Source organism: Podarcis liolepis, assembly GCF_965112155.1.
Source record: "Podarcis liolepis genome assembly, chromosome: 6".
Lineage (NCBI taxonomy): Eukaryota > Metazoa > Chordata > Lepidosauria > Squamata > Lacertidae > Podarcis > Podarcis liolepis.
The window spans coordinates 69,635,424-69,659,343 of NC_139559.1; the positions used below are offsets into that span (position 1 = coordinate 69,635,424).

A 23,920-nucleotide genomic window follows, 5' to 3' on the forward strand; every position below is an offset into this window, starting at 1 on the left:
GATAACTAATAAAAATAAAAACAACAACCCAATAGCACACCCCCCTACAGAGAAAAAACACATTTTAAAAGGCCATAGGATGTAAACCAATGGCCTGGTTAAGAAGGAATGTTTTTGCCTGGCACCCAAAGGTGCACAATAAAGGCGCCAGGGGAATGTCCCTGGGGAAAGCATTCCACAGATGGGGAGCCACTGCAGAGAAGGTCAGCTTTTCAAAGTTTGGTTGCCATTTACACCTCCAGCAGCCGCCTAGGTAATACCACCGGCCCCCAGGGGGTGGTACCACCCACTTGGGAACCACTGTCATAGAGATCCCAGGGCTTTGGTTTTTTTTTTTTTAAGCATCATTTGTATGGCTAAAAGCCAAGTCACCTTGCTCCCAATTCTGAAATTGCTCTGCAGTAACGCCTGGCTGCTTATTTCTGGTATCGGTTGCAAGAGCCAATACTGAGGGTGTGTTTTGTGAATGTGTGTCATGGAATCTGGACTCGATGCAGCATGGTATTTCAAAAGACACAGAACAAGTGCAGCTGTGCTCTTTGAATCATGATGTTTTATTAAATGATTTAACACAAATAGATTTTTTAAAAATTATTATTGAAAATTACTGATAGTGTTATGGTAGAAATGCATTGTTCTTCAGAGGAGAAAGTGATGCTACTTTTCCTGTTTGAAATAATTCCATTGCTCTGTCCATTAAATATATTGGCCTTGGAATGGAAACCATTTGAAGCTCTAATCTTCTGCCAAATAACACCAAGCTGTGCATTGCAGGTATTCACAGGAACAAGCTGTCTGAATCTCAGTTACAATTTTGATATCCTTGAGCTTCTGGTCAATGCCTATTTGCTCTTCCCCGTGGAATGGTAGCAGATCCTGGAACAAAAATGGGATGTGATACAGTTTTGCTATTTCAATTTCAATTTCACCATGTGACTGTTTAAAAAGACTATGCATTTAGAATTCTACTTATTGAGCAGAACACTGATAAAGATTTCTCTCAAAGATTTATCACTGGATCGACAACAAACTGGAGTACAATGGACATAGCTTGCAGCCAAAGTAATGAACGATAAATTTCTGGGCATCATTTCAAGAGCAAAGTAACTTCAGTGAGACTTCACTTGATCAACCCCAGTGGACTGCATTCTGTACTGTAATACATAGTTCTCTGTTTTAATATGCTTTAGTGTGAGAGGGTGGTTTTTATTTACTTATTTATTTCCACTTTCAAACCCATATATATATATATATATATATATATTCATTTAACTGGGAAGAAAAAAAATGGTTCTTGAAGAAATCTATCCTCTCATCCTTAGTCCTGACCCAGGTGCCTCTTCCTATTTCCTTAGTCCTCTGATGTAAGGGGAATGAGGAGCTTACCTGCCCAGGACTAATCAACAGTAGCTACAGACTTTTACCTATCCCCTCCAAACATCTGGAACAGGAAAGGGTGCAACCTGCTACAAGTATTTTTCTGAGACTCCCAGGAATAGAATCATGTCAGTCCTCACAGGCTCATGAAATAAGGTAGTCAAACTAAAGCCCAAGCAAACTGTATCTTAAAGGCAACATATTCTGGGTAATATTGATGGATACTATTTCTCCCTCCGCATGGAATAAGGATTAAAATACTGCTTCACATACTTATGCTATGTCAAGATGTCATGTTCAGCTGCAAGTGTCTTTCTAATATCTTGAAACATTTGTATGTGAACATTTAGGCAAGCCACACTGAGAAAATACATGGAGTTTAAACTATATCTAAATTATAGCCTGGACTGTTTTCAGAAACCTGATTTTTGCTAAAGCTTCCAAACTGCAGCTGGAAATCTCGCATTACAAAATAAATTATGAAAACATGGGAAATTGATAACTTGCCTGTGTGGGTGGGTTATTCTGTTTTGTTTGTGCAAAATGTGTTGCAGCCTGACATGAAGACAGAATGGGGAAAGGTGTCTGCTTAAATTGAGCAGGGATTATGAGCTATACTAAAGAGTGGGACTCAACCATTGTTCTGCAATGGGAAGCCCAAGTACCTGACTACATCAATGCAATGCATGAGAGAAAGCCATAATGTGTGAAGTATGCAATTGTGTTTTAGAAGACACATACTTCCCAGAGTTGAAGGTTGTTCATATTTTTCTGCTGCTGCTATATATCTTTAAAAGCACATGTTGGCTTGAGTGATTAGTAAAGTGGTCATCCTGAGTTCCTAAAAATTTTGTGAAGGGGTGGATGGAACCATGATTTGGAAATTAGTCACAGTCATGGAAATTTCTGGTTCCCTTTTTGGTGCCCTCCCCGAACTGTATTCTGTTAAAAGGTTGTGAAGAAGAAAATATGTGCATCAGTGCCCAGATATTCACATATTAATAGATAATTGCCTAACCTTTGGTACAGGATTCTGATGGAAGAATCCAAGACTGAGCAAAGCTCACAGCATTTTTGGCTTCATATCCACTGGGCATCTTATATTCCTGTTCATATTCAGCATCGTATCTTCCACACATTCCACAGGTTTTCCCAATCATTGATAAAGGTACTTGAATCTGCATAGGAACATGGTAAAAGTCAATGCACTTCTGGCTTCATATGTGTTTGTAAAAATCCAAGACATTGGTAGGATAGCAAATAAAAGTATACCATAAGCGTGCGCCCATCATAGAAGAGATTTTCAATGCCAACTTCTGGAGCTTTTAGTGACAAGCCATTCTTCTCACGAGTGATAAGGATATCACCTGTAACCAGAAAACAGAATTACTTCCCCCTAAAAACTCTGGTGTAACATCTCAGTGCAAATTGTCACCATTACTGATTTCTCTCTGTTTCAATTAAAGCATCAGATATGTGGAGCTGAAATCTTGCTGCTGCTTATGTGAAAGCTACCCAGCAAGTAAGAATTACTCTATACTGTGTTTGCAATATAAAAGGTTACCGGGATAAATAAAATAATGTTTAGGCCTAATTCCACGATCAACTGGTCCCAAAGGAAAAACCAGATATATACCAGACCATAGATATTGGAGATCAACACCTGCCAAAGTAGGGGCCCAGTCTGGCTCCTTGAGAGAAACCATCTGCTCTCCTCCAAGTTGCCAATGGGAGGGACAGATGAAAAATTTGTGCCGGGTTGTGTGGGCATGTGACAGTTTAGCTCTGGTAGTGGTAAGCCCTAGTACATGACTCTAAGGTCATCCTTTCGGTTGCTAACCACTGGGATACATAAGCCCCTTTACAATTTGCTATAGATAGTTCAAGTGAGTCAGGCAATTCAGGAGAAGTCAGAAAAGGCATGCTACCTTTGGAATTGGAAGTGAATGGGAGATTCTCTGGTGGAAATTCAGTACCGTTAATCCTCAGCTTTGCAAGTCCATTTGAAGAATACATGTCAACCTCCCTTCAAACAGAAAAAATCTGGTTTAATTAAGGCAATGATACATTTATGTCATACATACCAAGTGCATACCTTTTTTGACAACTTGTTCACATTGGACCAATGAACATTCTACTTTGTTATCAATCACTGGTGGTTAAGAATATTTTGTATGACAAATTCAAATATTTGTTGGGGAAAGTGTATCAATCTAGTGTGATTACCAGTATAACTAGTCTTTCTACTTGTCATATTACCAATATTCATTAACTATTTGGCTTCTCATAGTTTGATCAGGTTGACTTTTGTAGGGCAGCCATACGTCTGGAAAATCCTGGACATTGCCAGGATTTTGATCCCTAAATTGGTGTCCGGACGGAATTTGTTATGTCCATTCTAAATGTCCAGGGGGTCATAAATGGGTCTTCTTGCCTATTTTCTTATAAGTAGACGGGGGGAAAAATTCTGGTGGTTTTGCAAAAAAGCTAAACAACCTTTCCCCCTAAAATAATTAAATAAAGAAATAGGTCAACAATTTTTTTGTCCAAATTTTCACTTTCTGAAATATGACAACCCTAACTTATAATGCTTTACTTACAGATTGACAAAGTCGATACGGGCCATTATCAGATCAGTTGACTGTTCTGCTTTCATTGCCCTCACCAGGAATTTCAGTTCCGGGCTACAGTCATGGACGAAGACATGGTAGCAGTTTGCAGGCATTATATAGCGAAAGCTAACATTGTTGAAAGTTGTGATAGTATCTTGTGATACTGAACAACGACCTAAAAAGCAAACGCTATCAGTAAGCATCTTCAAATGGTTAGAAATAATATTCTGATAAGAGATATTCTTCTGGCATATTTTATTACTGAGTTTTCAACCCAGAAAGTGATTCAGTAACTGGCATGGAGTTTGGAAGGTGTGCTGAGGACCAAATGAGATCTCTCAACCACCTGATAAGATGCTTCCAGGATTTGTGGTTTGTAGCCCTGGTGTAAACCAACTTTTGCTGGAACCAGGAGAGCAAAACGACACTGGCTAACCTACTAACCTTTCAGATTTTCCACAAATGAGGATAGCGGATTAGAGATGAAACTCCAGGCGTGGGACTGCTTTGCTAAATCTTCTGCATGTTGGGCTACAGGGAGTGGAAGTGGTAGCCAGATGTTTGTGTCATAAAGTGTGACCTAAAAAAAAGGTAAGATGTATACATAATATCAGTGCTATTTTTCGAGAAAAGGATGTGCCGGAACTCACCACCAACGCCTCCCTTGTTGTCTTATAATGGCAATGGCGCCCACCTGAGAGGTGCTGCAACAGAGTTCCAGTGAGTTCTGGCTGAAAGAAAGGCCCTGCATAATATTTCTATTGCAAGGGGAAGCAACACAGGTGGTAGAAATGGTTAGAAAGTCATACTGGAAATATGTTAAGTAAAACAATTGCACTCAGTTAATGGGCAGTGTCTGTTCCAGGTTTGAGAGACCTCTGGGCTAACTGCTCTCTGAAAGGTCCTCTCCTCTGCTGGTGCTTCATGGTGGCTCTGTCTGGTGACAGGGGTCGGCAGCAGCACTCTGAGCAGTTGGATCCAGCCACTATTTAAATTTCCCAGAATGCCACAACACTCCAGGGCATGGTAAGAAATTTAAATAGCAGCTAGACCCAGCTGCCTGGTGGTGGCTAACGTGCCCATCTGGAAATGGGTTTTGTTTCTTAAGGGCTCCAAGGCAGATGTCCATGGTGAGTTGTGTCAGTGTGTTGGGTCCTCAGCAGCTGCCCAAGAACACCAGACACTAAGACCAGGTGCAGCAATGGCGAATGTTTCACCTGCTAAATTCCCATATCCTATATATATATTGGGACACAGGTGGCGCTGTGGGTTAAACCACAGAGCCTAGGACTTGCCGATCAGAAGGTCGGCAGTTCGAATCCCCGTGACGGGGTGAGCTCCCATTGCTCGGTCCCTGCTCCTGCCAACTTAGCAGTTCAAAAGCATGTCATGTGCAAGTAGATAAATAGGTATCACTCCGGCGGGAAGGTTAACGGCGTTTCTGTGCGCTGCTCTGGTTCGCCAGAAGTGGCTTAGTCATGCTGGCCACATGACCCGGAAGCTGTCTGCGGACAAACGCTGGCTCCGTCGGCCTACAGAGCGAGATGAGCGTGCAACCCCAGAGTCGGTCACGACTGGACCTAATGGTCAGGGTCCCCTTTACCTTTATATATATATCTATATAAACAAATACAATCCCCCCGAATACATCCTGGACCTGACCAACCACTGCCTAACCAACACGTACTTCATCCACAATGGACAAAGATACAAACAGATAGAAGGAGCACCTATGGGATCACCCCTCTCACCGGTCATCGCAAATTTGTACATGGAACACTTTGAAACCAATGCTTTAGACAAGTCAGAACACAAACCCAAACTTTGGCTCAGATATGTTGACGACACCTTTGTAATTTGGCCACACGGGAAAGAAAAACTAGATAGCTTCCTCACACATCTCAACAGCCTACACCCCAAAATACAATTCACTATGGAAATAGAAGCCAACAACCAACTTCCCTTCCTTGACGTCCTAATCTACAAAAAACCTGATGGCTCCCTAGGACACACTATCTACCGGAAAAAAACACACACCAACCGCTACTTACATGCACAATCACACCACCACCCTGCACAAATAAACTCCGTAGCCAAGACTCTCATCTCCAGAACCAAACGCCTGGCTGACAAAGACCACTTGACAACTGAGTTACAGAATCTCTCAAATGTGTTAATCGCCAATGGATACCAGCAAAACAGGGTTACGAAGCTAATCCAAAAAGAAACACCCCCCAAAAACCAAGACACAGAAGAAAACAATGGCATGGCCCTCCTTCCTTATATCAAGGGCACTACAGATAAAATTAGCAAAATCCTCCATAAACACAATATCAAAACAGCCTTTTGCACCAACCAAAAAATAGCCAATATCCTCAGAAACCCCAAAGATAAAATCCAGTTGGAAAACCAAGGGGTCTATGAAATACCCTGCAAAGTCTGCCCAGCCACGTACATTGGACAAACAAACAGACGAATAAATGCACGTATCGCAGAACACAAGAATGCCGTCAAAAAAGAAGAAAAAACTTCCTCTCTTTTCCAACACATGAAAGAAACAGGACACGAAATTAATTTTGCAGATTCCAAATTGCTCTTTAACATGGAACATCACCACAAGAGAATAATCATGGAAGCCATCGAGATAGAGAAACACCCTCACAACATGAACAAGCGTGACGACACGTCCCGCCTGCCAGACATCTGGAAATTAGCCCTCCCCACAAAAACCGACACCAGAACCAGAGGCACACAGAACGCCATCACCAATCAACCACACCAGACCCAAACCCAGACCCTCTCCACAGATAAATTACAGACACCATCCAGTAGCCAAACCATAGTGGCACCTCCGGATGCTGCACCCCCCTGCAATCCCTACACAGATCTGGCTGGCACAGGGCACAAAACCACAGCTCGCCCCTATACACGAAGCCAAGCCAGAGCACAACTAAGTGCAGTACAGCCATCTTCTCAGAAAAACTCTTCACAAGCTCAAGAGGTCAAGACACGAAAGCTTTAGCAACTAATCCACACTTAATGACCCACCTAAGTGGTACTCAGAATATCACTCAAGAAATCACTCAAGATATCCCTCAAGTAATTAAGGAACAAAAGAAGAAAAGGCACACTAACCTGGGAACTTCCTCTCTGCCCAGAACGTTGGAGGCTATACACCACACCCCCTCAACAGTATTTATAGGAACTCAAACACTGAGATCCTGCTCTGTTCCAGTAACAAGAAGCCGAAAGCACCAGCCTGAAGATGACGAGTGAGACCTCGTCGAAACGTCGCCTAGACACCCCAACTCTTACACGGGAAGACACCCGAAGACACCAAAACCTGCATCTATATATCTTTATATATATATATCTGTTAGAGAACTAGGGCTGAACAAAAATGACATTTGGGTGGTGAAAGATGATACTTTTCACCCTGCCTGGAGGTGCCAGAGATTGAAATTGGGGCCTTCTGAATGCAAAGCAGATGCTCTACCATTGAGACACTGGCTAATGAAAGTCACCTCCTGCTTGGTTTTGGCTCAGCCCTAGTGCCAAGCATATAGCCCAATCCTAGGCATACAGACTCAGAAGTATGTCTTATTCGGTTCAAGGGGACTTTCTCCCAAGTAAGCGAGTATAGGATTTTAGCCTTCATCTGTATTTGCTTTCCTCTTTTCATTTGCTTAGTTCTTGACAAAGCCTTACACGCTCTTTGGAAAATGGAACAGATTAACGGAAAATAAACACATTTGCTTCATTTGCTCAGTCTTATCGCATTAGTTCCTTCTTTCCTATGGTACAATATGAGCGGTTGGCACATGCAGCCTTCTTTCCATCTGCAGATTTGTGGAGGAATTTATCTTGAGAGCAGCATGATTCCATGACTCCCTCTGTGGGAAGCTTGGTTTTATTTGCTGATCTGTCATTTATTAATTGGAGCGATATAAATGACTATTTAAACAATTGTTTTAGGGTGGTGGGATTCAGAACGGCAAAGATTTGCCAGGAACAACCATACAAAAGCCACCCCTCACCTCCTGCCCTGGCCATTGTGAGCTCACAGGGTTCCGGATGCCATGGCAGTTCCACGACAGATCTTCACTCCCCACCCCCCATCCCCACACGTACACTTTGGATTGCTGCGTTAAGATTATTAAGGAATGTGAAAACCCCAAAGCAAATAATTTACATTATGTAGCTTCAGAACAAGAGCACAGCTTCTCGGAGATGTGAGAGCCACGACTACAGAAGTCTGCTGTGAAGGATTCTTCTGTTCTCTTTGGGACAATCCAAGCCTACAGGCCATATCAGGAACAAATGTGGATAGCCTAAAGGGAAAAGGAGTGAAAGGATTAAATCCACATTTGGTAGAATGCCTTAAAATTCTGTCCGTTTCAGACTAGAAACAACCTTGTGCATCTTCACTGGAAGGAGAAAAGGAAGAGTACTAATGTTTTAATCCAACTCATTTTGTTGGGGCAAGAAACACTCACATAATGGCATTCCTTGCTGGTAGTTTTCTGCAGTTATAGCTCAGCTCGATTTCCACATATAGATTTAAACATATATTTGAAGTTCTGAATTACTTAATTCTCACCCACTTGCAGCAGCTTCTAGTCTTGGAGGAACTCTGAGCCAGTCCACCTTGATTTGCATAGCTGGATAACCAGCAAACCATCCATATTCAACCTTTGTTGCAATATTGTAGTCTCGACAATCCCAGCCCCATTTTAGATAACCCTGAGAAGAAATAGGTAGTGGATTTTATGCCTCTGATATAAAAATTAAAGTAGCTACATTGCTGCAGTTACTACACTGATTTTTCATACCACTGCACTCTTCTATTTGCTTAACCATTACTGGGAAATGCAGTTCTAGGTTACAGTCTTTAAAAAAAAAAAAAGCATGTTAACCAAATACCATAGTGGCCTCTGAAAGTCAAGTAGCACTTTCCATCCATTGCAGCCCAAGGTCACAACTGAGATGGCATTTCTGCCACCATTTGCAATGAATCTTTTCAGGCAGAACTTCCAAACATCTGCCTGAAATAAAAGCGACCAGCAAAGTGGAAACCCAAGAAAAAGTGTTAAGAAGCAGGCCACAACTGAAATAAACTTCTTTCTTGCTTTGACTCCTTTATACTTTTGGCAGCCCTGTTTAGGGAAGTTTTTAATGTTTGATCTTTTATCGATTATTATTATTATTATTATTATTATTATTATTATTATTATTATGCTGCTGCTGCTGCTGCTGGGAGCCGCCCAGAGTGGCTGGGAAAACCCAGCCAGATGGGTGGGGTATAAATGATAAATTATTATTATTATTACTACTACTACTATACCCCGTGGCCCCACCTCTCCCCAGCCCTGTCCACATAAGCAGCAGATACACTGGTGCCAGGAGTAAGGTGGTTCTGCAGCTCTGCCCCACTACTACTGATAAATATTGTAATTGTTGCTGAATGACTTGGTTGGGGAAATACAGTATTTTTGGTCATATGGTTGTTTCTTACCTCAGCCTTCTGAGGATCAAGAATGGAAATACCAGCACAGAGCTTGGGTCTTTTGGATTCTTTTAAGTCTGACACAAAGACTTGTACTGTAGGCCTGGAAGTGTGTAACTCATTGTGGAGCTCAAGGTGAAATATGGTGACTTTCTTCTCATTCTGGATAGCACGGAGATCAGCAACCAGCACCGATGATTTATTGTGTCTCAAGAATTTGGGCTAAAGTAAGAAGTTAATTGGGGGGGGGGGGACTTACTTCAGAAACATTACCACAAACATTGTTTCACAGTTCAAGCAAAACTGAACAACACACTGGAATTTAAATACATCTTCCTGGTATAATATACTGTTTTACAAAACATTTCCAGTGAAATTCTATTGTGTGAGATCAGATATTTAATGAGGTTATATCATTTAAAAAGTCCTAATTTTATGCGCACAAGGGCTGAAAAAACAAAGCAGTATTAAATAGTAGGCTGGATGTTAGTTAATAAGCCAAAAACATTTTGAAATAGGTTCATAATCTATGAAAGCTTTAGTACACTAACTAGTAAGTGTATTTGATAATGCAGCGATTTTAACTTCCACATATATGAATTATATAGCCTAACTACATCTGAGCAGACTACAGAGTAGGTGCTGAAAAAGTTTCCCCATTCATTGTGATAGCCCATTTTCACATGCAAATTATGAATATGGATGAGTGGCCCAGCACTTAGTTATAAGACTGGGTGCTTTCCCTCTGAGAGTCTCACCCACCCACCTCTTTTCCATTCATTCTCTCTCTCTTCCACACGCCTTGGTTTCATTTTCATTTCAAGCCATACAAACCAGTTCGGTTCCTTTGCTCTTCTTGGTTTTAGCGTCCTCTTTCTTCCCTTTAGTCTTCCACTTCTTTCTCTTAGCCTTTTGGTCTTCATAAGAAGAGGATTCATTATCTACATTATCTTCATCTTCATCGGTGTGCCTCAGGTGGATTGTGTTTGAATGCGATTTAGAGTCTGCTTGAACCTCCAGCTGTATTTTGGTTCTAGCCGCTTCTGTCGAAAAACCCATGCATGAGTTAGAACAATAACTACTGAAAGGTAGACAACCATCAGTTGTGGGGAGCATCAGGTAGGGTGTCAAGCATTGACATTACTGGCCCACAACTGTGCAGGCTGCTGGGGGGTGGGGATGACTGCTGCCCTCCAGAGCTTCCAGGCCTCACTCCTCATAACATGCAGCTGCTGCTTGTTCCTCCCTCCAGACATGCAAACAATGACCAGAGTCAAGAGATTCTCCCCTTCATCTGAATAACTGCACTGGGCCCAGAGAAGGAGGGCAAGCAAATGGATAGCAGTGATGGAGATGGGTCCATTCGTGGAGGGAAGGACCAAAGGAGAGCATCTTGCCCAAGGGCTCTTCAAAGTTGACACTAGTGAGCACTGTGGGTGTAAGGTAAAGGTAAAGGTACCCCTGCCTGTACAGGCCAGTCGTGACTGACTCTGGGGTTGCGTGCTCATCTCGCTTAAGAGGCCGGGAGCCAGCGCTGTCCGAAGACACTTCCAGGTCACGTGGCCAGCGTGACGAAGCTGCTCTGGCGAGCCAGCACCAGCACAGCACACGGAAACGCTGTTTACCTTCCCGCTATAAAGCGGTACCTATTTATCTACTTGCACTTAGGGGTGCTTTCGAACTGCTAGGTGGGCAGGAGCTGGGACCGAACAACGGGAGCTCACCCCGCTGAAGGGATTCGAACCGCCGACCATACGATCGGCAAGTCCTAGGCACTGAGGTTTTACCCACAGCGCCACCCGCGTCCTATTGTGGGTGTAGATTACTGTTAATGAACCCATTGACCTACCACATGGAAACTGCAATGAAACCTTTCTCCAGACCTAAACACATTTGCCTGGAAATATTTCCCATTGATTCATAGGGTGCACACTGCCCAAACAAATCAAAGCTGGTGAGATTTCCCCCTTTTAGTGGGGCTTCTTGTTCATTTTTAAGATGACAGATAATTCCTCAGCACTTTATTCATCAATGATAAGGAGAAACTGCATTTATGAAAGTATTTTTCTAATCAAATGTTTGGTGCTCTCCTTTTTGCAAAGAATTGACTGCCATGAGGTGATGGGATGGGGCTTATGCAGAGTATGGAGGGAGACCCCCAAGAAAGGCAAAGTATTATTGTATAGGAATTGTTTACAATTCAGTATAAGGGTTGAGAACCACAAAATTAGTGTGCGTATTCAAGTTTGATTAGTAATGATAAATTTCTAATAGAAACTGTACCTGGTTTCACAGCTAGTCTGACTTCGCATTGCCCAAAATACTTGTGTAGGTATGCATCTTTGAAGAACGCAGTGCTGCACTCTTTCATGGTGAGACATGTTTGATACCCTAAGCTAGATAGTTTGATATATGAGCTGGGTGAACACATTGCGTTTCTTTGACTGTGGTGAAATTCTTCTTTCAAGCCATAAATGAATGCCCGTGATGCAATATCAAAGACACTTCTTTGCTGCGTTAAAAAGAGCAACAACCGATAAAATATTGGACAGGGGAAAAAGTAGTAAATAAATTCTGAGGCAATTCCCCCCCCCTTATATGAAACTGTATTTACTTCACCAGATTAGTTAAAGCTTAATGCCTGGATATGCATAGATAGGTAAACTCCGTGCCCCAACGCGTTTCCACAAAGTAGATTCAGTGACGTTTTATTATATAGATAGGCTACAATTGTGAATTACTGAAACGGTATATATTTACTTCACAATATTTCAGTGGATAAACAAATATTTTGATTCTTCCATTGAGCATATTGGATAAGTATGGAAATTTATAAATAAACTGGAATCAGCAGCAGGACCTGGATCAACTGCTGTGTGTATATTTACAATGTACTATCCATTACCCTTTTGGTCCTAACTTTTGATGATGCAAAGCATTGTTCTAGAACATCAAATCCAATCAGTTCTGGCGGAACCGGGGTCATCAAAGATGAATTTGGTTCATCCGCATTCCTTGACACAGCATAAAATTTAGTCCTGAAAGCACAGGTGTAAAACACTCAATATGTAAGTGGAATAAACCAAATATACATAATATAAGGTCACTGTAATTCTCAGTCCAGTCATTCTCATGTTTGTCATGACTTGAATGAATGACAGAGGTGATACTGAGAACAACTGAGACACAAATGAGGCGTGTGATTCAGGAATCTGCGGGTGGAGAGAGTTGGCCAACCTTTCCAAAGCACACTCCAGACATCGCTGTGTCGCACATCCTTTGTTGCTCTTGGAATTCCACTGTAGTGAGAATTGCATTTTGATCTGTAGTAGCCACTTTAGTGTCTATTGAGGCTGACCCTGAAGTCCTTACTTAGGCAAAATTCTCATCTACTTTATTGCCTTGGTAAGGACTGCAAGATCAGGGCCACCAAATACCGGTAATAGAAATTGCCTGTAAAGGTAAATAGATGTTTAGAAACCACCGAGAACATGACAAATTAAAAAGAAAAAGCAACCCTGTATACTTCCAGAAGTATTACTGCATTAAGAAACCAACATATATTTATAATTTTTGCAACAGCACAATTCACTGCTATTTGCCACAATTAAGTTATAGCTACTGTACCTCACAGCCAATAATTCTGTCTGCGTCTGGACTGGGGTCATTTCAAACTTAAATATTTCCTCTTTCATGTCTATCTTGGCATCAAATTTAACCGGCATGTTTGCATGGAATTTAGCGTGGAATTCAAGACCAGATTGGAAATGTGGTGTGTTGATTGCCATCACTCCTACCAGATGCGTTGATACGCTGAAAAAAGATGGAAATACCAACTTAGATAATAATGTAAACTATTCCCTCACACTCACTGTACACACATTTAGAATCTCATTTAATATGCAACATACAGAATGAGAATCTGTCAGTAAATATAACCACAAGGGACTATTAGTGATTCAAACATAGGAGCCGTGTCAATATTTTTGTTAGATCATGCAGATTATGAATTTTAGTGGTAGGGGACTTTCTTTCTTGGTGGAGTGGACTTGTATAGTTACAAATAAACTCAGATATTAAATAATTTTTTAAAAGTCTTTTGTCACCTTTCCTTTGAATGGAAGCCAAACCTGGGTAAGCACTGCCTCTGTAATTTCTCACAGACTGAGGTAATGGAAGCCCAAAGCAATAGTCTTCTTTGATAAAGGTATAGTGCTGTCCGCTACACCTGCAATCTGACATTCCCAGGTGCCAAGTGGCCCCACTTGAAAAACTTGCAATAGTGTGACTCATATCTCCCATCTTTGGAACAGAAGACAGAAGGCCAAGGCACTACCAAACCCCAGTTTGGACTATGTAAACAATTCCTTCCTAATTTCACCATTCATCAGAAAATTAAGCAATCCGAATTTCATATCAGCAATCATGCCTACCTTGAGTTAACGTCAGCACTAAGAAGCAGGCTGGCTTTAAGCAACTGTTCTGGTCCAGAGTCATTAGTCAATGAAGGAAATATCTTCCCATCGACTGCAGGAAGTAAAAAAAGAGTGATTAAATGTCAAAAGCATGAAGTGAAAAATGAACTTAAGACATGGATTTCTTGTTTTCAGCTAGCATATTTTCATTTTCACAAATGTATAAGCAATTCACTAAGTTCTAGAGATGGGTGAATCTGTCAATACTGGTTTCTCTGAAGTTTCTAATTTTCCAGCAGCTCACTATGTTACTGCATCAGTTTGCATGAGTATGAGTGTGTGTGTGTAATCACAAAAAGTTGTTGGCATTTTCCCAGGATGTGCTTTTCTGCAAGCAAATTCCCATATACATATTTTGCTAACATAGTATTTTGCATGTTATTTTCATGAATATGTGCATTTTTAGGCACACTTTCCTCTAATATGCACATCTGTGTACACATTTTCTGGATGGGGAACTACACCGCAAAATCAGGAGAAGTGCAATTTTTTTGAAGGATAGCTGTTTTCCGCTTCACACACTGTTTCTGAGAGTGAAAATTAGGTTCATGCAAGCTGAACTGAATCTCTCCACCATCCCCAATGATCACTAACAAAGCTAAGGTGGTATGGGGCTGTACCAGTGCTCACCTTTTGCTGAAACATCTGCCACGCTGGCGCTATATAAGCCAAGTTCCAGTGGGAGGCCTACACAGGTAGGTACAATGTGTCGAAGTTCTCCTGCCAATATGGGCTGGGTCCATCTGCCTGTTATGCCATTTTGGAACAGGGGGGTCAGCATCTCTGCTGGTTGGGTCACAAGCTAAGCAAAATTAAAGATGTAAGTGTGTTAATCAGCAATCGGAGATGGAGAGTATTTCCACACCCTTCCAGACTGACAAAAGTTGATATATACGATATCTTTATTGTCATTGTCACATACAGAACAATGAAATTGAAAAACTACATAAAACATTCAAAACCCCCTAAAAACTCTGAAACCCCATTTTAAAATACACTATACTTGACGTACCTTCACAGCCTTTTCAATGAGTTCTTTGTCAACCAGAACAAAGGCAATATCATGACTAAATAATTTCAGAGAGCTGAACAACTGAGGCTTTTCTGAAGGGAGTTCCTTCCATCCCTTTAGCTGGCAAGAGAGAAATAATTGGTTTTTTTGAGGTTGCTTATAGTCATGTCGGGTTTCACATAGTGTCCGTTTACCTTTAATTATTGCAGAAATTATATAGTTGCTAATTGAAACATACTCATTTGGTTTTCTTTGGACAAGGGGTAGACAACTGCAAGCCTAGGGACCTCTGGGCCTCTCTATATCTGGTCTTTGGGACTCTCTCCAGGCCATAACCCTTCTTTGATCCATACCCCTCACTGCCCCTGCTCCACACCCTCCTTTATTTATTTTGCCTGGCAGGAGTTTATCGTTGACCTATAATGCCTTCTGCATGCCTGGATGCAACAATGTATTTATAGACACCTCCAACTTTGGGGTGACTGAACCAAACCACTCTGTGAAGCACCTGTCCCCCCCCATTAAACAGCTTGCCTAGCCACCTGCCACCCATGCTGCTTGCTCATCTCCCTGTCTGCTATCACACCAAAGTTGGCGTAGTCTCCAATAGATGGTCACACGAATCGCAGCGTGACGACACCCTTGCATTTTATTTATATAGGAGGAGATCTACAGATTGCGTGTGCATGCACATGGTTGCCACTGATTGATTGATTGATTGATTGATTGATTAACTGACTCTCATTGTTAAGACGTACTGTCAACCCACCATGGGAAAGTCTGAAAATGTGTTGTTTGCAACTCCTCTAAAATGGGAGAGTTGAATTGTACTCTTCACAGGAGGTGTAGTTAAATGGTGGGATTCACTCCCAGAAGCAGTAGCGATGGCCATCAACTTGGACGGCTTTACAAGAGGATTAGACGAATTCACAGAGGAAAAAGTTGTCCATGGCTACTAGTCACGATGACTATGTTCTGTTTTCACTGGCTGAGGCAGTATGCCTCTATATATACCATTTGCTGGGGAGAATGTTGTGGGGGGATGTTGTGTACTCAGGTCCTGCTCACAAGTTTGACATAGGCGTTTGGTTGGCCACTGTGATAACAGAATGCAGGACTTGGTGGAACTTTGGGCTGACCCAGCAGTGCTCTTTTTGTGTTCCTATGCTAGCTAAACACCTATTATTTGCTACAAATGTTCTCTGAAACTTCTTGAAACAAACAAATGAAAAGGATGATAAATGCGAGATTTCGGCAACAAATGGTGAGAACCTGGGATAGCGGAGATCAAGCCAAGATACACATGGTATGCAGTGTTTGGCTCTGGGAATAAGCTTTTGACTTCTCTTAGGAGGGTTCAGGCTAGATGGGGGATTGTTGTCCTTTCAGCTACTTATCAGGTTTGGTCGGAGGAAGAGTGGTTTGCGGCAACATCCAGAAACATATATATTCATGCATGCAAAATGCAGCGGCTACTAGCCTCAATGGCTGTGTTCTATGGCCACTGCCAAAGGCAGTATGGTTCTGACTATCAGTTGCTGGGGAATTGCAAGTGGACAGGGTGTTGTTGTGCTCAGGTCCAGTTTACAGGTTTCCCACTGGCATCTGGATGACAAGTGTGACAACAGGATGCTGGAATGGATGGACCATTAGCCTGATCCATCAGGGCAGTAGCAACCCCCTTCAGTGGGGATGAAGTTAGGCTAAAAAAGCAAATGAAGTGGCAGGCCACACTTCCAATTAAAAATGTACTGCGATTCAAACTAACAACAACAAAAAGGCACACACATACCAGTTTCCCAAGCGCCCTAATTTTTTTGTACATTGAAGACTCAGCAAATGGAATATCTTGTGTTTTGAAGATATCGGCCAGTCCTTCCAGGTCGAAACGAACCTATGTAAAACAAATAAGCTTTATATGCGCAAAAATATGAAGTGCAGATTCTCTGAAGAAAAGAAAATGAGGAAAGGTGGTTTAGTTAATCTTTGTAAAGAAAAGGCCTGGAGGAAACTAAACAGAACAGAGAAGATATTTGAGGAATTCCATTGACAGTACGATTTCATCTCAGGTAACTTCTTTTCAATACCTTCTCTACACTGAAGCATTGAAACACAAACTGAAATGACTACTTCACACACAGTATTTTTCTTGGCAGTGTTCCTTTGTTTATGATAAACTACCATTCTTGCCCCTGGCAAGCAACATGGCTGGTTGCTAGGGACAGGAGGAATATTAGCATGCAATGGAAACAAAGCATATTTGGCCCTCAGCATTATAGCTTAGGTCGCTCCTGATGTAGCTGGACTACCATCACATCTGTACCATACATTTAAAGTACTCTTACACCACTTTGGCAGTCATGGCTCCCCGCCCCCTATCCCGGGAACTGTAGTTTGTTAAGGGTGCTGAGTGTGGTTGGAAAATCCCTTGGAGAGCTCCAATTCCCAGCACCATTGACAAAACTGAGGCCTTAATTTTAAGCTTCATGCCTTCAAATAGTAATAATAATGTTGGATCTAATGAAAAAGCTAACATTTTCCTCTAAAACCGTAGCTTTAGAAGAAGGAATTACATACCATTTCCCATTGATATGTACTTACCTCTGCAATATCCATTGCTGAAGTGGCGTAGTAGCCTCTCATCTTTGCAAGGACTGATGGAAACAGTGTCTTCGGACTATTCATTAGGTAGACTCTTCCAATTGCACCAGCTCTGTAATTTCCTATGATAGGAATTTAAAAAATAAATAAAAACTGTTTGCTGCTCGTTGTAGGATTTGTTCCACACAGAAAATTAGATGTGATTCGATATACAGTGGTACCTCGGGTTAAGTACTTAATTCCTTCCGGAGGTCCGTTCTTAACCTGAAACTGTTCTTATCCTGAAGCACCACTTTAGCTAATGGGGCCTCCTGCTGCCGCCGCGCCGCTGGAGAACGATTTCTGTTCTCATCCTGAAGCAAAGTTCTTAACCTGAAGCACTATTTCTGGGTTAGCGGAGTCTGTAACCTGAAGCGTATGTAACCCGAGGTACCACTGTACTCACTTGCAAATTACACAGCAAGTAGAATCATAGCGAGACAGACTATTGGTCCATTTCGCTCAGTTCTGTCTACACTGATTGGTAGGGTTGCAGGCAGGGGTCTCTCCCAGTACGTATGGCGCTCTCAGTAGTGCCTCATACAAAGAGTGCAGTTTCCAGGCAGGGATATAGGGAGCCAAGTGATCCCTTAGACATCCTGATCCCAAGTTGTTTAGGGCTTTAGATGTGAAGACGTTTTGCCCTGCCACATCCCCGGTGGAGATCCTCAAAAGGATGTGGCAGAGCCAAGCATTCCCGTCCCTTTTGAGGATAGCTGCAGACTTTTGTGGGGGCTTAGCCCCCTTCTTGAAAATGGTCCCCACGGCCCCACATAGATGGCGCCCCTGGTATGGGGAGATATATTGTATGGCAAGGCCCTGAGCCCACCCCCACCTCTTGGAAAATAAAACACACGAACACCAATATTTTGGGTTAATGGGATAATTAAGGCCACAAGTTTATTGGTTCCAGATGTGAGCAGTATTGGCTTAGGCATCGGAACTGAACTGACTATATCTGACTCCTGCCCACCATGCAGATAGTCTCATAAGGGTCAACCACCTGTAGGAGGAGCCCTGTTGATGTACATCAAGTGCGAGCTCCCCCAGGGTCACCGATGGGGTCGTGGCATGGCCCTAGTCCATACCCAGGCTTTGGACAGGATCCACACCCCTGGATCCCTTTAACGGAATACCCTTCAAGAGGAGGGGCAGGTGAAGGCCACTACCTCCCCTCCCATAAACCAGGTTTTACCAATACCTAACCGCCAAACCGTACAAAGTTGTGACAATTGCTACGAGGCAGGCAAAAACCACATGGCTGGGGCCAATTTGCTAAGTGGGAAAATTCCTACTTGGCCCCCTAAACAGGCGACCAACCGTGGTCCATAGCGAGACCAAAGGCAAACGCATGAAACTAGGGCAGGAGTTCAGACACAGGAGGAGGCAAGAAGGAAGAGCCCCCCAGCCACGCAGCAGTTTAAATAGCGTAAGCCATACCCCCTGGTTGACCAGATAGGTTGGCCAGGGACCGTGACGCAGCCAAGTCCCTCAATGATGCGGGAGGCTAGGCCACCACCACCCCCGCTGACAAAGGGAGTGCACACGGCCTGCCTGCATCCCCCCTCCCCCAGAATGGGGAGCGGCTTTATGGAAGGGTTTTATAGGTAAAGATAAGGAGTTTGTGCTGGATTTGACAATGGGAAGGAAACCTGTTTGAGGAATGTGGTGTGAAGTCAAAAGATCCCTCACCACTTCAACATCTAAAGTCCGTGACATTGACATGGGACCTTGGTACATGAGTCTCCCTTCATCATAAGTTCCTCGTTTAATATATTACCAAAGCACAGCATGGGATGATGCAGCCATAATCTTTTGAAATATAAAGATGGAGCTTCGTACAGCAGCAACATCTCGCAGGACAAGTAATCCAGCTTAAAAAGAAAAAAGGAAATCAAGCAGCCGAACCAGTTACTTACGGTAGAAGCCATCGATGTGGATGACGCTGCTGTAGCGAATGCTCAGCTTCTCTAGTCTGGGAGAGAGCAGCATGATGGCAACTCTGCAAGCTGCAGACCTAAGGGACAGCAGTGGAACAATATAATCCTATCTAAGCAGTGCTTTTTTTCTTAAAAAATGTTTAGGGGTACTCTCATTTTCCTACTCATATTGAAATACTGCCCTTCAATGAGGCCAAACTTAGGTTCACGAAATGTTTAGGGGTATGCGTACCCCTGCCCCCCCGAAAAAAGCACTGTATTTAAGGCACTGCAATAGACTTAGCAACTTTCGGGAAGATGTTTACTTATAATGAAGAGGGGAATCAAAACCTTCCATGTTATTGTTTTTTGGTTGTTTTTAAAGACCCTAGTGGAGTTGAAAGGTTCTCCCAGTCACATGGGGCCTGCTCAGGGGCGGACCTTGGTCACATGCTGGCTTGTGCAAGGCCACATGATGCCCTCCCCCCAGACCTTGTGGCGCTGGCCTAAGCCAGGCTTTGGGAAGAACGTGTGAGGTTCTGGCAGGGTCCTAGAGCACTCTCACTTCTTTCCCGAAGCCCAGTAAGTGCTTGCCCATCTTTGGGAAGGAGGAAGGAGGGCTCTAGGGCCCTGTCTGAGCCCTCATGCCTCCTTCCCAAAGCTGGGCAAGTGCTCACCAGACTTTGAGAAGGTGCCTTTCTTGGCTATGCGTCCGGTGCGACCCTCTGGCCTGCTTTTTGGTGAGTGGATGCTGTGCAGGTGGGAAATCAATTCAGGATCCAACCTCATAGGGTGGGTTGACTGTGTCGGTTAAGGATGTAGAACCTTATTTCTGTTGAAGGCCTCTTTCCCTTAGGGTGTAACATTTGGGGGGCTGCATGCTGGTGGTGGGACCAGAGTAAAAAAAAGTGAATGACCACCAATCGTCTCTCTCCTACCCTATTTCTCTCTCTCTTTCTGAAAGACCCTTCCCTTCCAAACAGCCAGAGGTGTGAACCAATTGCTTGCACAGGACTTTTGCAACCAGGCCAATGGAGCTCCAGTAACTCTTGATGCTGTTCTGGTTTACTAGGCTCCCTTGTTTGTAGTTCTCCATCTACTTACAGGTCGTAGAGCTGTGGAATCTTGCCCATGGCCAACACCTTCATGTGCGAATAGGCAAAGCTGGCAACCTGCAGATTTCTCTCCCTTTGCACGACATTGGCCAAAGCTGTCACTAGAGGGACAGCAGGTTTGGTTTCAAAGAAAACAACACAGGCCACCATCCGGACTTTAGAAGGAAGAGAGTTGTTTGCAAAGATCTGAAAGAGAATTTCCCGCACCTGGAGAGAAAAAGGACAATGCCACAAGTTAAACGATAATTTATGTACCAGTAAAGGAAGCTGCCTTATGACTAGAAATGGGCAAATTTGTCAATTTCACGTTTTTCCAATCTCCACAATTTCCACATCATGTTGTGAAAATCCACCAGCATTTTAGTGCAAATTTCTCTTAATATGCATGTTTGTGTGGCATTTTGCCTAATATACAAGTTTTGCAGAGCAATTTTCCCTAAAAGAATGCATTTTTGCATGTGATTTTCATGAATTTATGCATTTCTATGCACACTTTATCCCCAGAATAATCATTTTTAAACACATGACTTGGCTAGAGAACTGCTTTGCAAACGTTGGAGAATATCCACACATATATACAGTGGTGTTTTTCCCTGGGGGGGGGGACGCAGGGGGACGCATACCCCTAAACATTTAGTGAATCTTTGTACTTTTGTCCATTTACTGTATTTATTTTTCCTGATTTGAACTATAAAATAGTGCTTTTCTTGAGTCAAAATGAGAGTACCCCTAAACATTTAACTGCACAAGCAGTTAAATGCCTTTTTGCAAGGCACTGCACTTCCTGCTTGCCGCCATGTTACCTTTCTGTGAGAGAGGGTAGGCAAGGGTCTCTCAGAAGGCCACGTAACCATCCCAGTGAACGCCTCTCATGTGCCCTTGGGAGGATCCTTTGCTAAGCAAATACACTTTTAGCAAAATAATTTGCACTGCACGGCATCCATTTGCTGATAACCCAGGTTCAGTGCCCTACATTAATGTGCATGCTTCCTGGCCCCTATCTTAGATTACACCTGACATTTGCTCCGCGTCCCATTTATTTGGTTAAGAATGACTTTGCTTACTTCTGGGGCTTGCTTCCTTGCTATTTTCCTCAAGGCTAGTACTGCCTCGGTCTGGACATTCTCTGGCAAAGCATGAGCCGTAGATGAAAACCCTGGCAAGAACTTCTTGATGTAATCAATGCTGGCTGGTTCTCCTGCGTTGCCCATGGCCTTCAAGGCCAGCACCATGTCTTCCTCGTGTCCTTCGCTGACTGCACCAGCTGCAAGATCATGGAGAGGCTGGAAACAGAACAAGGGTCTCGTGTTATTTGTTCAGTTGCTGATCTTTCCTAGGAAATTCAGGGGTGATGTTTGCCTGTGTGGAATGCACAGGAACTCAAGAACAGCAAAACAACTAGCAGTTCATCCACACAAAACTCACAACTTGAATCCCTTTTAGAAAAAAAATATATTTTTAAACACATTTTCTCTCAGAATGCACATGTGCATTTGTAGATGAGAGCTGCTTTGGGACATTTAGGATGTGCGAAAGTCAGGGAATAAATGAGTCCCAATCAAATTCCCACAACCCAAGGCGCCAATCTGCAGGCAGGTTTTTGCACACTTTTAAGAAATGTGAACACTGCTTTGTTACCTGAAGAATTTCAGCAGGGCAGGGGCGGAAGTCAGTGCAGTGCCTGTTTACCATGGCACCATATCCTAAGTCAACGACGATGCGAAGCGCTGAGGATTTCTGAACTCCAGGAGAGGTAATCAGATCCTGCAGAAGCCAAAACAAAGACAATGTAATGTAATGTGGATATTTGCTGGAACCATTGGTTTGTTTGAAATATATCTGACCCACTTTTCCCAGAGCTCAAGGAGGCTTACAAAAATTATTACATTAATAATTCCGGTACAGAGAACTACAGCTTGAAACCAAAAATAATGACCCACTATAAAGATTTTTCAGCCCTTCCTACATTTTTCTTAGACCCCCCAATCACCTGAAGCACCACCTCCTTCCCTACAGATGCCCTGCTCTAAGTAGTTCTACAGCCCTCAGTAGCTTAGATAGTGGTGACCTGGGAGAGGACATTTTCTGTGGCAGCTCCTAAGTTTTGAAATTCTCTCTCCATAGAGGTGCAACCAGGAAATGTTTTTGGCAAATGCTGAAGACAAAATCCTTTACCCTGGCCATTGACACCTGAGATGTGTGCTTTCAGAACCACCTTATTTCTTCTGATTCCTTTTTTTTTGTAATTGTAAGCTTCTAAAATAATTTTTAATTTAGTTTTTTTAATTGTTGTAACTTTGACTGAAGGATGAAGGACAGGTAATGATGATGATGATGATGATAAAACCAATCATCTTGCTATCTATAAGCCTTACTACACAGACGGGCCTTCTGCAATAGTTTAAATCTCAACTTCTGGTCCCATTACATATTTATTCCTGAGAATGTCAAAAGCACACCCTATTCTGACACCCAGCGAAAACATATATCGCTTTGACGCTGTCCGTTTCAGCACCATATTACTTCTTCTACTTGCCCTCACTGATTTGCTCTTGTTTCCCTATGCAACCTGAAGCAAGATCACATGGGGTGTAATAACCAATGACATCACACCGCTATGATGGACCCCATAAACAAAATCATCTGGGTCATTGCCACTACCAATTGTATCAAATGGTAGTGTCAGCAGATAAGGACAGCAAGTGCAAAAAACAAGCTAGAAAATGATACTGTGAAGAAACACTAGTCATATGGGAACAAAAGGATTACACACAGCATTGAAACAATGTCATTATTTTCGGTAATTTGTTTAGGGCTGCTGATCATATTAATTCTGAGGTAAATCTCAATATCTGAGGCTCAAGATTATTCAAACGCTTTAACCACCTCGAAAAAGTGGAGAGATTACAAACTGATTAAAACTGATTGCATATCATTTATTCAAAAGAAAAAGAAGCTTTGTACTCTTGTGATCTTTTTCACTGAAGGCAGAAATAAAACTAAGACTAAAATGCTGCTCTGAAGCTTCCTACTGCTTAGGGAAGTAGGTAAAATTAAACAGTATACTTACTGCTGCTGCTTTTAAGGTAAGGCTACTGGTTTTTGTTAAATGGAAGGCCAAAGTAAGACTGAGAGCAGACTCCAAGGAATTGAGAGACTCTTCTTGAATTCTTTGCTTCAGGAATGTAAACGTATTGGTGGTTCCTGCTACAGCAACTGCACTCAAGAGCCAGCGCCTGTAAAGCAAGGTGAGAGATCGTCATC

General features: G+C 42.7%; 1 protein-coding gene across 1 annotated transcript in view; it reads right to left on the minus strand.

Moving 5' to 3' along the window:
• Positions 1-533: 533 nt before the first annotated feature.
• LOC310709812 (vitellogenin-2-like) overlaps positions 534-23,920 on the minus strand; it is a gene marked incomplete at its 5' end in the record, with an annotated part of 37,431 nt that continues 14,044 nt past the window's right edge. The window contains 23 exons of the mRNA XM_083509851.1: positions 534-876; positions 2,396-2,555; positions 2,650-2,744; positions 3,306-3,403; positions 3,978-4,164; positions 4,434-4,569; positions 8,182-8,320; positions 8,590-8,732; positions 9,505-9,717; positions 10,330-10,538; positions 11,779-12,007; positions 12,401-12,533; positions 13,123-13,308; positions 13,929-14,022; positions 14,601-14,772; positions 14,983-15,102; positions 16,775-16,876; positions 17,584-17,705; positions 19,542-19,639; positions 20,646-20,863; positions 21,721-21,939; positions 22,295-22,420; positions 23,727-23,892. Of these exons, the coding sequence (XP_083365977.1) occupies positions 836-876; positions 2,396-2,555; positions 2,650-2,744; positions 3,306-3,403; positions 3,978-4,164; positions 4,434-4,569; positions 8,182-8,320; positions 8,590-8,732; positions 9,505-9,717; positions 10,330-10,538; positions 11,779-12,007; positions 12,401-12,533; positions 13,123-13,308; positions 13,929-14,022; positions 14,601-14,772; positions 14,983-15,102; positions 16,775-16,876; positions 17,584-17,705; positions 19,542-19,639; positions 20,646-20,863; positions 21,721-21,939; positions 22,295-22,420; positions 23,727-23,892 (3,406 nt within the window). The 3' untranslated portion in view covers positions 534-835. The remainder of the gene's footprint in view (positions 877-2,395; positions 2,556-2,649; positions 2,745-3,305; positions 3,404-3,977; positions 4,165-4,433; positions 4,570-8,181; positions 8,321-8,589; positions 8,733-9,504; positions 9,718-10,329; positions 10,539-11,778; positions 12,008-12,400; positions 12,534-13,122; positions 13,309-13,928; positions 14,023-14,600; positions 14,773-14,982; positions 15,103-16,774; positions 16,877-17,583; positions 17,706-19,541; positions 19,640-20,645; positions 20,864-21,720; positions 21,940-22,294; positions 22,421-23,726; positions 23,893-23,920) is intronic.